At 41.4% G+C, this 13904-nt stretch overlaps 1 protein-coding gene across 8 annotated transcripts in view; it reads left to right on the top strand.

The window, feature by feature from the left end:
* The window catches only part of col12a1b (collagen, type XII, alpha 1b), a 151569-nt gene that overhangs the window by 81664 nt on the left and 56001 nt on the right, over window positions 1-13904 (top strand). For 7 of the 8 annotated variants that reach the window (XM_038726224.1, XM_038726231.1, XM_038726225.1 and 4 more), the window contains 8 exons: window positions 1505-1634; window positions 3595-3734; window positions 3931-4057; window positions 6003-6142; window positions 7442-7571; window positions 8636-8775; window positions 9630-9759; window positions 13454-13596. In XM_038726224.1, coding sequence (XP_038582152.1) covers window positions 1505-1634; window positions 3595-3734; window positions 3931-4057; window positions 6003-6142; window positions 7442-7571; window positions 8636-8775; window positions 9630-9759; window positions 13454-13596 — 1080 coding nt within the window. The remainder of the gene's footprint in view (window positions 1-1504; window positions 1635-3594; window positions 3735-3930; window positions 4058-6002; window positions 6143-7441; window positions 7572-8635; window positions 8776-9629; window positions 9760-13453; window positions 13597-13904) is intronic. The other variant, XM_038726229.1, reaches the window with a different exon arrangement.

The following is a 13904-nucleotide window of genomic DNA, read 5'->3' as shown; positions in this document are numbered from 1 at the left end:
ACTTATGTAACTGTCGAGAGTTGCCAGTTCCAGATGTTGGAGATTTACCAGCAGCTGGGAACTTCATCCATGCCCCATTAGTATCTTGGTTTTTCTAACTGCCTGAAATGTGAAATGAGAGATGTTTTAATTCAAACCACTTTAAGACATTTTGGCTACCTTAAAGTCCAAATGATTATTCAGTGGCAGTTAGAAGAGACAGATTAACCTTTTATTTTAATTGGGTATTTCTAACTGGGGTGGCGATGGAGCAGTGGATAAGACACATGCCTTTGGTGTGAGAGACCCGGGTTCAATCCACCACTGTGTCCCTGAGAAACTTAACCCCTCGTTGCTCCAGAGGCGTGCGACCTCTAATATATACAGCAATTGTAAGTTGATTTGGATAAAAGCTTCAGCTAAGTGAATAAATAAAAAATCCTCTCTCTTCTGACTGGCTCTGTTTACTATGATCATTATTCTTTTGTATTATTTTAAGGTGACTGTTGATGTTTCCAACATTAAAGGTACTCAGGGTGAAAAATGGGAGGAAACTGTATTTTAAGGAGTTAAATAAACAGGAAAAAAAAGAAAAGAGCTGCTGCAGGGTCCCAAAATACAAATAATTAAAACGTTTTCTTCTTTCTGTTAAATGCGTCAAAAGTAAGACATTTTCTCTTGCAGGCCATGACTACATCACATAGAAAGCACAAGTATTATTTTTTAAATAACAGCAGGTACTGCACTGTGTGAGCAAAATATTTAGTTTTGGCTTCAAGTTCAGGTTTTCTCAACACAAGTGGAGAAGAGCCAGTGGCGTGAGATGATTACACTTTGTATCCAAGGCAGTTTCATGCAAGAACTTTCTTTACTCGTCATGCAAACGGTGCAATATCAAGTTATCAAGAAATATGAAAACCTCTGGATAATATTGTTCTCTTTGAAATCTACATTTACTACAACTAATGGAAAACATTTGACAGTGATGTGGGATAGTTTAACTTGTTTCAAAGTCTGTGGCAACTGTTTTCTATAAAGCAGTGACAATATCTCGTGGGGGTCCATTTCATTACCCTCATGATTATGTCACTTGCTTTGGAAACAACTGAAGTTATCTAAGCTTATTGGCAGATTTTTAGGACTTACTATTGGATTAAATGGACAAAGAACAAATTTATATTTGCAGCAGAGGCCTGAAGGAGTGCAAGCAGCACAAAGCATACACTCCTTCGTGCTGCCAGTTTGGCGGTTTGCTCTATTGCCCAGATTGCCCCAGGACCATTTTAAGTGAAGCTCTCTGCCTAAATCATCTTTATCTCTGAGCTTCTACTGTTCCTGTTACTGAGACGGTTACAGACTGAAGATGCATCCAAGAAAACTGGGCTCGCATCGCATTAAACTGTGACATTGTTCAGTCTGAGAGTCTTTCTGCATTTGCCAAACTTTCTCGGTAATGGCTTTTCTAAGCGTTCTCCAGATCCTTGAGGTCACCCGGTTCAAAGCTATTCCTTTTCTCCCCGACCAGGACCAAGTGTCTGGAACCACGACCTCCACGGTCCTGAAGAACCTGGAGCCGAACACAGAGTACACCGTCACAGTCGTGCCCGTCTACCATGAGATGGAGGGCAAGTCGCAGTCCGAGAATGGGAAAACAAGTGAGTTCAGATGAGACTGTTGATTGATTTGCAGCTGAAGGATGTGACTCGGGCTTTGAGAGAAGAACAAGGCTGAGCCAGCTGGGGAAAAATAAGAGAATAGAGCAAGAAACAACTTTATTGCCACATGAGCTTAAAATAAGACCGAATGAAGACGCAAAGTCATGTGACAGGGTACCATAAAATATTAAAACACCAGTAAAACAAGAATAAAAATGCTCAATACATATGAAATAAAAGACAGATGGTTAGTGATGTAACCTCAAATTCATAGCTCTGTTAGTCAGCAGTCTAACCTAAAAATGCAAGCGTTTGTCAAATCATCTTAAATGATAAAACAAGTGCTTTTAATTCAAAGTGAAATATGTCAGAACTGAAGACTTTTTCCTAAAAAACAGACGTACTGGCATTTTAGGAAAGTATCACAGAGCACTCAGGTTAGTAGCATTTATAATTAAGCATTGTAACTGTTAATTAGGTGGCAGTGATGCCTTGAAAACATGCTGTAAAACACGTGTGATTCTTACTTTTGCCATGTTCAAAGTGAGCACAGTTAAAACCACCATTCATTCAGACTTTGAGTCACCATAGCATTAACGCAGCTTCAGGCATCAGCGCTATCAGATAAAATGGATTATGATTCACACACAGCTGACCCTGTTGTCTTTTGGTATGTGGCCGAGGTGGAAGTATGAACGCACACAGCAGTGAGTCGAGTAGAGCTGCAACTAACGATCACTTCATTATTAATCTCAAGATTGTTTTCATGATTAATTGATAAGTTGTTAGGTCCAGGAAATGGTGAAAAATGTCTTCACAGAGGAGGAAAGAAACCAGAAAATACTCACATTTAAAAAAAAGGACTCAAATTCCAGTTTTTTAAAAAGGGGGAAAAAAAACTTCCAAAGTGATTAATCGATTAACAAAATAGTTGGCGATTAATTGCAGCTCTAGAGTCGTTTACACAGGCTCCGTTCAGACTACAAGCCAAAGTGAGGAAAATGTTTTTGCTCATGTGACTGAGATCTGATCTTTTTATAACAGTGTGAACGGGCCAAGACACATGGACTTTTCTAGTCTAGATTTGGGCCACTTCCATTTGTGGTTCAAATCCGATACGATCTTTTTAAATGCGACCTGAGTCTGGACAAACAGACACTTGATGCGAGTTTGACGTCCCTCTAGAGCAGCTGTTGTCACAGTTCTGCTGTAGACGGAGCCGCAGTGAAGGAAAAAGCTCAACAAAAGCCTTAATTAAACATGTGGCTCTCCTCCTCCTCTACCTTGCTTTCATCTGCTCACAAATTCCCTTTCTTCCACCTATAATCCACCGGACCGCGAGCTCTTTTCTGAGTTGCGTGCATGCAACATGTCCATGCGGACACAGTAGAGAGAGAGGGAGGGAGTGAGTTGTGGGGTAGCTGTGTTGTACAGCACCAGAACCCGTAATGAAAAGAACAGAAAGTTGTAATTTGGGAGAAATCTGACCCATGAGAGGACGATGGCTAACCAGGCTAACCTGTGTTGCTCCGTGTACTGTCATACAGCGTGCTGCTGCGTGTGACGTGTTATTTTTCTGCACATGGGGGTCACTTTCAGGCCACGGACTACTCACACTGAAGTCTGAAGCCACAACCCTCCTCCTGACCAGGTTGGACTCAAGTCTGATGCTGTCTGGTTTTGGTGAAATGTCGTTTAACAGTGCGCTGAAGTTCCCCTTGTCAATGATCAGTTCGTTATGAACTCCTGAAGCTGCTTGATAACAAGTTGATTATATACTGTAAAATCAGCTGTGCTGGAGCTGGGGGAGCTCTAAAACATGCGGGACAAGGGTTGCTCCAGTAGAGGTTTGAGAAACCCTGGAGTAGACATCATAAAAATTTTTGTAAATTAATTGATTGATTGAACAAATCCTGTCCGCACTAATTGAGATGGACCTGGACCTGCTCATCCTTCTTAGATCCCCTGGGTGGAGTGAAGAACTTGAAGGTGATCGACCCGACCATCAGCACTCTGACGGCCCGCTGGGATCCGGCGCCGGGCAACGTCCGCAGCTACAAGGTCTTCTATACTGCTCAACCGGGAGGAGAGGACCGAATGGTAGGATCTGTTTCAGTTAACTATGATGCACCAGGACTGTTTGTACAGTTTCTGTATATTCAAGGCCTTACACGCTGTCAGCAGCCTCGAACAGCTCCACGTCTGTTTCCTTCAGCACTGTGGACTCAGACATTCTCACTATTATCGGATTAAGTCGTATAATGCTGACGGAGGATTTAACATTTTAACTGAACAGGAGGAGGTCTCAGGAGACACCACCATCATCCTGAGAAACTTGGATCCCGACACCGTCTACAATGTGGCTGTTGTTCCCGTCTACCCAGACGTGGAGGGCATACGGCAGGCTGAGAAGGGAAAGACAAGTGAGTAACCCGCCGTCCTGACTGGAAGATATTCAGCTCTTGTCCACATGAACCCACAATGAGTTCAGCCGTAGATAGGGCTCACATTCCTGGAAGCGTGTGTGAAATTGTTCCTGAGAGAGTCAAATAATCAAATCTGACAGTACCCTTCGTGCTTTGTGTTGGATTGTTTGTCACAAAGAAAGACAGGAATGTATCTGAGACAGCAAAGTTTATTTAATGTGATCTAACTGAAATGTGCTTAATCTATCTGGTGCACACTAAGGGTTATTTTTACTAGACTCTGGCCCATTTTATTCCAGAGTCATGACGTCTCACTTGACTGGCAAAAATGTTGTGCTACTTATTTAATTTGGCCTTTAACCGTAATTTAGAATGTCCATCTTTTCTTTATCAATGTGATGTTTGTCTTGTTGGCTGTATTATAGCACAATGAAGGATTATTATAAACTGTACGCCGCCTTAAAGAGCCGCACGTTACGTACCGATTCTCTTATTTTAAAGTTCCTCACTCGTCGCTTCGGATAATGCCTTTGCTTTTCCTCGCTTCTCTCCCTTGTGGTGTTGGTGGGAGAGAATAAGACGGAGACTAAAGTGAGGGGAAACGTGGATGCAGTTAAAGGACTTGAAATGGACCCATTGTTCACTCTCCTGGAAGTTAGTCCTTTATTCCGTGGGGTCTTTAAAACGTGTGCATAGCTTCATTAAATGGCCGAACAGTTTCCAGAGGATACTAAACATTTTCAGATTCAGATTAACTTCCAGCCTTGCAGGGGTGATCATGCAGTTACTGGTTTGAACTGGTTCGTTAATCTCTCCCTGCTGGTGCATTCAAGGACTATCCAACATCCAGGAAAGCAGTGTTTTATTGCAACAATAAAACACCCAGTATTCCTTTCATGCCATTGGTGTTTGCATGATTTATTTATTGGATCTTTGTTTTCATTTGAACTTTTTAACTTTTATTGTACTTTTTAAAACAAAACAGAGGTGCTGTTAATCTTTAGTACGTAGTTGCGGCATGGCCTTTGCAACTAGTGCCCATCTCTTCCTAAATGTTCCATGAGAGCAGATATTATATTTTGTGCCATTATCTACCTTTTTATTAGAGCGTTCAGGAGAACGCTGACAGGAAAAGATCCCTGGCCAGACTCATGAAACCGGTTAGTGAGGTGGTAAGCTGGTCGAGATCCATCGTTATACCTGCCGACCTCATATAGCACTTGCACTTCATTTAACCGTGCTGCAATATAACAAGTGGCAAATGAAGCACCGTAGTAAGATGACTTTGCTGTGTGACGTAGCCCTTCTGCTTGATTTTCTGAAGCTTAACAAGCCTTATATTTAATAAAAAATGCAATACATTCTTCTGATGTCAGAAAAGGCGCTCTTTAGTTCAAGCGACGTGCTGCGCCTCCATTATAAAATGCTGGAGGAAGATTTAGCTTTAAACCCTTAGGCCCCCAGGGTGCCCTGACCTAAACCCTCTTAACTCTTTCACTCTGTTGTTCAATATTTGGACTATTTGGCTACAGCGTAGCTGGTAGATAAAATTAGTATATTTTCAGGACACGTGGCTGCATTCTTGATACAACCACCAAAAAGACAGTTTTCAAAATGGTCTCAGCATGAAATAAATTCAGTTTGTAGTTAATAGGTCAAAAAGTAGAAGTATGATCCTTTAAAGACTAAGAAAACAGAAAGTTGCAGGTGCACTCTGGCTAAAATACTTTTTAATAGGGATGTTTTTGCCTCGTAGAATAGCACAAAGTTTAGACCGTCACAGGAAAGGAAAAGACTCCTCTGTGATTGACAATCTCCTCGACTTTGAGACATCTGGACTGTCCTGATGAGGTGAACCCCACCCATCCCTGGAGGACAAAGCAAACGGCGCGGATGATGTGCAGTAGTTGTTTCGGACTGTGATGTGTCCCGTCTCTTTCAGAGCCCCTGGGCGGAGTGAAGAATCTCCAGGTGATCGACCCCACCACCAACTCCCTCAGAGTTCGCTGGGAGCCGGCCGAGGGCGACGTCAGGCAGTACAACATCATCTACGTCCCCGCCGCCGGAGGGACCGAGAGCATGGTCGGTTTTAATTGGGGATATTTAAAATACTCATTTCAACTTAAATTCCACGAAAATGGAAAGCTGTCAGTTTATATTTTTTCTCCATTTTATTTATGTTTTTAAACACCTGTCTCAGATATTGATTCTGTGTGGACTTGCAACAGAAGCCAATGGAGAATCCAACTAAACCAAATTAAACTAGCTGGCTAAACTATCAGATTAAAAGGTCCATTTTGTAGCTGTTCTGGAGCTTTCGGTTGTACCTTAAGAGCTTCCTCCGCAGATGGAAATTGTATATGTAAGCACAGAAGAGAAGTCCTTAAAGTGCTCAGTAAAATGCAAATCTGAACATCTACATTAGGTGACAAGTGATCAAACTCCATTTACAGATGAAGATTGCGTGATACGCTCAAAAGCTCCAGAACAGCTACTAAATAGATCTTGTGGAGAAGTTATGTCAGCTACTTCAAGTCCAAGGTCAGTTTTTAGACTCCCCTGATGGTTAAAATGCCATTTGAGGTTTTTCTTTCTGCCAAATCTGATATTCAAACACACTGAGTAATGAAAGCAATTCTTTGCTATTGTTCAGCTGTGTTTTTAATAGTTTTTGGAAAACAATTGATCTCTATGGGCCAGAGGAAAAAGAGCTTCAAAGGGCACATCACATAGTTTCAGGGAAGAGCTGGAAGAAGATTTACCCAGTCATACACTGATGGTACTGGCTGCCAAGCCAGCTCGTCAGATGGAAACACGGTTAGGACATGCTGACTGTACGAACCGGGCATCGAACCTCCGACCTGATTAATGGACGATCCCCTCTCTCTCCTGAGCCACAGCCGCCCAGATTTGTGCTTTAAACAAGAACAAGTAGCAGAAGGTGCTTTTCAGTCAAGATCAGTGTAGCCAAACAAAGTAAACAGGGAGATCCGAGGCTCTGTTCTTGGTCTTTAACCTCGCTCAACCAAACACTGTTCTCCCACAGAAGTTTATTTTAGATTGTAGTGAAGATATCGAAGTTTCCAAAGATGACGAGCATGTCAGGCTGAATTTTGGTGAAATGTTTTTGGGTTTGAATAAACATCAGATAACTTAAATGAAGAGCTGGAGCAAGATAATACTGTTAATGTCAGACACTGAGGAATAAATAAAAGCCACATTAGGGGAAATAAAAAGGGGGAAACTGTATTTAAAACACATTTACACATAAATAAATAAAAAATAAATACCAACCATGGACAAGTTTAGTGTACAACATAATTTTTTCCATGGCTGAGATTCCTACACAGATGTGTTACTTTGTCGTTTTGTCCTTTACAGACTCAGGTATCTGGAATGTCGACCAACACGGTGCTGAGAGACCTGCAGCCAGACACCGTGTATAAAGTGACGCTGGTGCCCATTTACTCCGACGTGGAGGGGAAACGCATGTCGGAGAACGGAAAGACAAGTGAGCTCGTCCAAAGCGAAGCAGCTGTAACCACATCTAGCTTACAAAGAGCTCTGCCAAAACCTGTCCTAACTTGTTTTAAACCTAGAGCACACAGGCTGCATATAATCCACCAATCAAAGGCTTAAAGTTGAGATTCTGAGATCAATATGTGACAAACCTTAAGATATGAAGATTATAAGATGTTAAGACTAAAGAAAAGTTCCTTTACTTAGGTTTGTTATGTTATAAATGTGACGCATGTGTCACGGTTGTGCAATTGTGGTAGCAGGAATACAAGGGATTGGACCCAAATGCAGAAAGATCATTAATAGATTTGCTTAAATCACTGAAGGATTTACCATGCCAGTAAATCTGAATGAGTAATATTTTGATGCTCTCTGTTTCCGTAAAACGAACTAATCAGTTGAATTGTGGAGAATCTAACAGGTCTTGCATGTCCATATTGACAAAAGTTTAAGCGTTTTATATTTGTATGCATGATCTAACTAGATCAAGCAGGCAACCCGGTGGGCTTCAAGAGGTTTTATACATCCAGAGAACTTCTATAAAAACCAGACCCGGTGTCTAATTGAGACCTGCGTTTATTAGTCAAAACATGTAGCCACACCAGGCCAGTAATAGGACAGGTGACTATTTGGGACTAAATTGAAGTTTTAGGCAGGCAAGGGTCAAAATCAGGAAAGCTGTCCAAAAAGGCAAACGAATCCACAAGAGATCAAGAATTAAAAGTGCACATAAGAAGGACTCTTTCAACATAAAACAGGAAATACAAAAATAAAACCCCAAACCATGACGGAACGTGTTTGGAAGCATAACAAAGCACCAGCACAATGTTTTGGTGTAATGACAGTAGCGGGAAGTTTAGATGATCAAAGAAAAGTATTTGTACTTCAGCAGATGTCCCTTTGACACTCCTCCCTGAAGCGGTAAACCAAACCCTTCTGTTGCTCCGACAAGGCCAAAGAGAAGAGTAAATTGGTAGCTGCTAGTCTGACTTGACTGTGGCTGTAACTCAAACAGGAAACCGATGATCATGTAATGACCCTCCGTTGTGTTGACAGAGGCTCTGGGCGGAGTGAAGAATCTGCAGGTCACTGATCCCACCACCAGCTCCCTCAAGGTGCGCTGGGAGCCGGCGGAGGGCAACGTCCGCCAGTATCGCATCTTCTATGTTCCCGCGTCCGGAGGCGCCGAGGACATGGTGAGACATCAGACTGACCTCCTGTGCTTTGTTGCTTAGTTTTTTAATGTGATCAGAGTGCATGGCTCTCAGTCCACCGCTTTGGCCCAAGTGTTTCAACAACTATTGAATGCCACGAAATTTTGTGCAGACATTCATGGTTCCCAGAGGATGACCTTCCGTTAAGCGCCATCATTAAATCAAGATTTAATTTGTCAAAATATTTTTCTTTTTGTTATGTCTTATGCCTAAATACCTGCAAACTTAATTCCCATCAGCCTCAGCTCTTCTGTGTTTAGTGTTAATTGTTAGCATGCTAACACGCTACACTAACATGGTGAGCATTGTACCTGCTACACATCCGCGTGTTAGCATTGTCACTGTGCACATGTTAGCATGCGGACGTTAGTATTCAGTTTAAAGCACTGCTGTGCCAAAGTACGGCCTCACAGAGCTGCTAGCGTGACTGCACACTCGTTAGTCTAGTTAGCATTTGGCAGAATATATGAGCTAGAAGATATTGTCCGTGATCGTCTTGACTGTCGATGTTTTCGGAACCAAAAAGGTGGAAAAAAGGAAATTCATTTTGTTTAATAATTCTACATTTCATCCATCTGTCTGTAAAGTAATTGGTGTGTGTATGATTTTGTTTACCTTACCATTGTAAACAAAGTTAGTGTACGGTTTCATGTTTTCTTTCTACTGTGAGTCCGAAGCTTCTGATCAGTTCTTCTTTTTTTTTTTTTGGAAATTTTAAAATTAACCTGTGATAATGGCAGTTGTGTTTTCTGCTGAGCCACAGCTTAATTTAGTTCTTTCTGGGATGTAAAACATTGGTTACATAATAATTGTAAAATAATCCTGTGTGTGAGCAGGAGCAGGTGTCGGGCGGCACCACCAACACCATCCTGAGGAACCTGCTGTCAGACACTCCTTACACAGTGACTGTGGTTCCAGTTTACCCAGAGGGAGAAGGTCTGCGCCAGTCTGATATGGGAAAGACACGTAAGTCCTCGACTGTCCTCACACCTGTCGGATCAGACGTTTAGAAAGGTTTAAATTTGAATCATACAAAATCAATACTGCTGCTTTGTGGACAGAAGCATAACGAGGAAACCACATCCATAAAGGCTCTCCACCCATTAGACCCACAAAAACACAACAGAAAGATTATGAAACTGGCGATTTAAACTGAGATGACTTGACACTTTTATGGCTGACTAACACTAGCAGACACACTTTAGACGGACATGAAGAAACTCGCTATCCTAGCAACATAAGGCTAACAAGGCTAACACTTTGTTAAAGTAACAAGCTCAGTCTGTAACACATAGCTGACCTGGTTATAAAACAAACCCCTTTCATACATCTGTTTGAAAACATTTAATCAGACTTATCCTGTGGGGGAAAAGATCATTTTAGTCCAAGTCTTTGAAACCCTTTTCTCTCGTAAAACGTGAAACGCAAAATACTTCCATTAAAGCAGAACTTAAATGTTTTCACATGCAGTTAATCCATCGTTCTCACAGACTCCTGTCAGACTCTTGAAATCATTTGTCAGAGTCTTTTTGAGCTCCTCGTCCTGAAAATCTTTGACACCCGTTCTCTGTTCTTGACAAATATGTTTGTTCGTGGTCCATTTATGCAGTGGGTAGATGCATTTGCTTCATTTTGACAGGCAGTAAAACACAAGTCATTTGGAACTCCTGGAATTTAAATTGAACTTTGTAGAAATCATCTTTAACATTTGTAGTTTGGATGTTAGTGTCATATTGTTTTTTAAAATGACAGACTTCCCGTGACAGTGGACTTCTGTTTCCTTGAGCAAGAATTTTAAACATCTCCTACAGCGGTGAAGTAAAGGTCAAAGGCCACAGTTTGAATGAGCGCCTGTCAGTGGTCAGCAGCACTGGGCTGTAGAGAGCAGATACACCTTTACTGAGATGAATGTTTAAAGAGGTGGTATTATGCTTTTTCCCTCTCCTTTTGAGTTATAAACCTTTTTTTGTGCATGTAATGAAAAACCCAAAGTAAGGGAGTTCCCATCTCCCACAGAAAACTCTGCTCTGAACTGCCTGAACAGCTCGTTTGTAGTCCAGCCGCTTCCCTTTCATCCCTGTGATGTCACAGGGAGGAGCTGCAGCAATGTGCAGTATGACAACAATATGGTGTTTTATTTTTTTATTTTATTTTTTTAATGAAACCATGTAAACCTGTTCTGGTACAACCTCTAAATAGGACTTTGAACCTGAAAATGAGCAGAATACCACCTCTTTAAACCTTGTCTCTGCACTAATGTCCTCACGATAACTGCTCTGTGATTTCGTTTCCCTGAGGTGAACCTGAATCTGGACTGAAGCAACTCATTATTTTTTGCTCTTCTGCAAAGTCTGACATCAGAAACATCTTTATAGACAAACAGAATATTTAAAACAGGTGTAAAAACTACTAAAATGTGCAGAATTAGCCAAACCCCCCTAAATCAGCCTTGAAACTGGCCCTCAGGATGAGTCGATGGAACAAAGAGAAGCTGAAGACTTATTTCAAAGTGATCTATAGCAGAAAGTTAAACCAAGATTATGTGGAACTTTTTAAACTACTGGATGGAGAAACACTCAATCTCTCACAACTCAATCATCTCTCTTTTGAGAACTGTCAATTTGCTGATTGCTCTGCGTCTGTGTGGTTTGATGTCCTGTTGTGTTAGTTTTGTTTCTGCCCAGACGGCATGTCATGCCTAGTCAGCAGAATGCATCCTGGGGTTTTTAATAGGAGAGCTATGAGTGAGGCACAACTGTGATCCCACAGACCGCTCCAGCGGGCAAACATAAACCTGAATATTTTATTTCTTGTGGGGGATAGTTTGAAGGCTTCATTGTCATCCAGATGTGATGTGAAGCACTTTGTTTCAGAGTCAGTTTATGTCCAACTAAAGTGTTTTTATTGGTTGGGCTTGAAGCATTTTCTAAACTACATATGCACATACAACTACACGTAATGCACCCGTCAGGGGACAGATTTGGTTATTGGCACAAATTTGAGACTTGTAGCAGTTGTAAATGTTTTGGGTTTTCATTGCGACATTCAGTGTGGCTGTGTTTCTGCACTATAACTCTCAGAAATGTCAAACAGCCCCCCTATTCATGTCAATGACACCACAGTGGTCTCATCTGGCAACCCACTGTGGCGGCCAATGCAAAAATCTAAATTAAAACACGTTGCACAACTCTTCTCCAGTAGCTACACCATTCTTTGTTCACCAAAGGTTTACAGCTGTCTTGCTTTTCTTAGGGTGGTGCCTGAGCGGGTTTCTGGCTTCCTTCTATACAATTCAAACACTAAAAGTATGGTATACCGGAGAAGAGTTGTGCAACTGGTGGACGCCTCGCTGTGTGTGCGTTCTCAAAGTTAGAAAAAGGTGAAATATTTGATCATCTTGTTGGTCTTTTATCATTTATTTGCTCGAAAAAGTTGTGTTAACATTTTAGGCAGTGAAGCATTAGTTTATGCAGAATGACCGTGAGGACGCTGTAGTAGAATGTGCGTTGCGTGTTGGCTGCAGCGAAAAGTGAACCAGTCACGTCTGTCTGTTGGCAGGTTAGGCGACCTCTCCATCCCTGTAGTGAGACATTGGTCCTCTTTGTGAGTCAGTCTATCAGTGAATATGAGCCTTAGTGTGACGTTAATGATCTTTTATTACCAGTAACTCCTGTCCAGTTTTACTGTTTCTGCCCCAGGAGGAATTTGTCACATTTGTGTGGTCAAAAACTGAATTTCAGTCCAAAAATGTGAAAATAAATGGTGCTCACTGCTTTAAAATGATTGATAACAAAAAATTAGATCAGAATTACATAATCTCTCTGTAGGATAGAAGGTAATTTTGTCTTGGATGAGGTAAAACATCCTGAGAGCCTGTGTCCTCTGTATTTTTAAGGTATTAAAAGATTATTTGTTCAATGAGGTTATAAAACATGAGGGAAAAGGTTTTGCTCTAGAGTTTTTTTTCCTTACTGAGGAAAAGGCTACGTTTAAGTCTACCTAGAGCATCTAGTTTTGTTTTATTGGGTAAAGCTCCAAATACCAGGGGGATATGCACATCTGGTTCGGTTTTAAAGGGAAGTTTAGGGCTTTTGCATAAACCCAGAACTGTGCTACTTCTCTCTACACATTCTCCACATGGACACTATAAAGCGACTCTCCTGCAGGAGACTTTTGCTGCAGTCAGCATTTGAGTTAAACCTCAAGTTTGAGTGTGATGTAGTGAGTGCCACTGCAAAGACAATTTATTCTTCCATTAAATGTTGTTAATTTAATTATTCCAACAAAAATCAGCTTGTTTTAATTCCAAACTTTGACAGTAGAAGATTCATTCATTTATTGTTTTAATTCACTAAAAGGTTCACAGTTGTCATTTGTTTGAAGAATTAGTTTTGTTGCTTTTTAAGAAATGCAAAGCCTAAACTGAGAACCTATTCCTCGGGCTTGATTTTCACTCCATTTCTTGTTTAGCACTTTACTTACCAGCAGTGACATTTTCAGGAATGTAAACACATGTTTTTGTGAATCCATCAACGTCATTTTCTGGGTCCTAAAAATGGCATCTACTTTGAACAAGCCCATTCGATTTTTGAGGTTTTGTTGGTAAATGAAGAAAGTTTGCACTTCTCACTTTCTCTTAACCTCTGTGTGACCCCTGCAGTCCCCCGCACGCCACCCAGGAACATACAGGTGTACAACCCCACCCCCAACAGCCTGAACGTGCGCTGGGAGCCCGCCACAGGCCAGGTTCATCAGTACCGGGTGGCTTATGCCCCCTTGTCCGGATCCAAACCCACAGAGTCGGTGAGTAACTCTCTCCCCTACATATCGCTAGCAGCAGAATTTGCAGGGCAGGAACAGGTGGTGTCCCTGAGATTGCCATCTCAACTCACAAAGGAGGGGCATTGCAGCTACAAATGTAAAGACAAGACAATAAAAAAAACTCTTATGTTATTTTGCCTTTTAAACAGTTTTTTAAAAACCTGCCAGTTTAATCAGATAATACATTTTTCCCCCATTGCAAACTTGTTGCAAAGGCTGCAGGTCAACTCTTGTTGGAGATAAGCGAGATTACATTGGAAATAAAGGGGAATTATATCATCCCACAAGGA

Source organism: Micropterus salmoides, unplaced genomic scaffold (genome assembly GCF_014851395.1).
Source record: "Micropterus salmoides isolate LMB-PRFRI ecotype aquatic unplaced genomic scaffold, ASM1485139v1 Ms_hic_scaffold_18, whole genome shotgun sequence".
NCBI lineage: Eukaryota > Metazoa > Chordata > Actinopteri > Centrarchiformes > Centrarchidae > Micropterus > Micropterus salmoides.
This window is presented reverse-complemented; position numbering and strand designations above follow the sequence as displayed.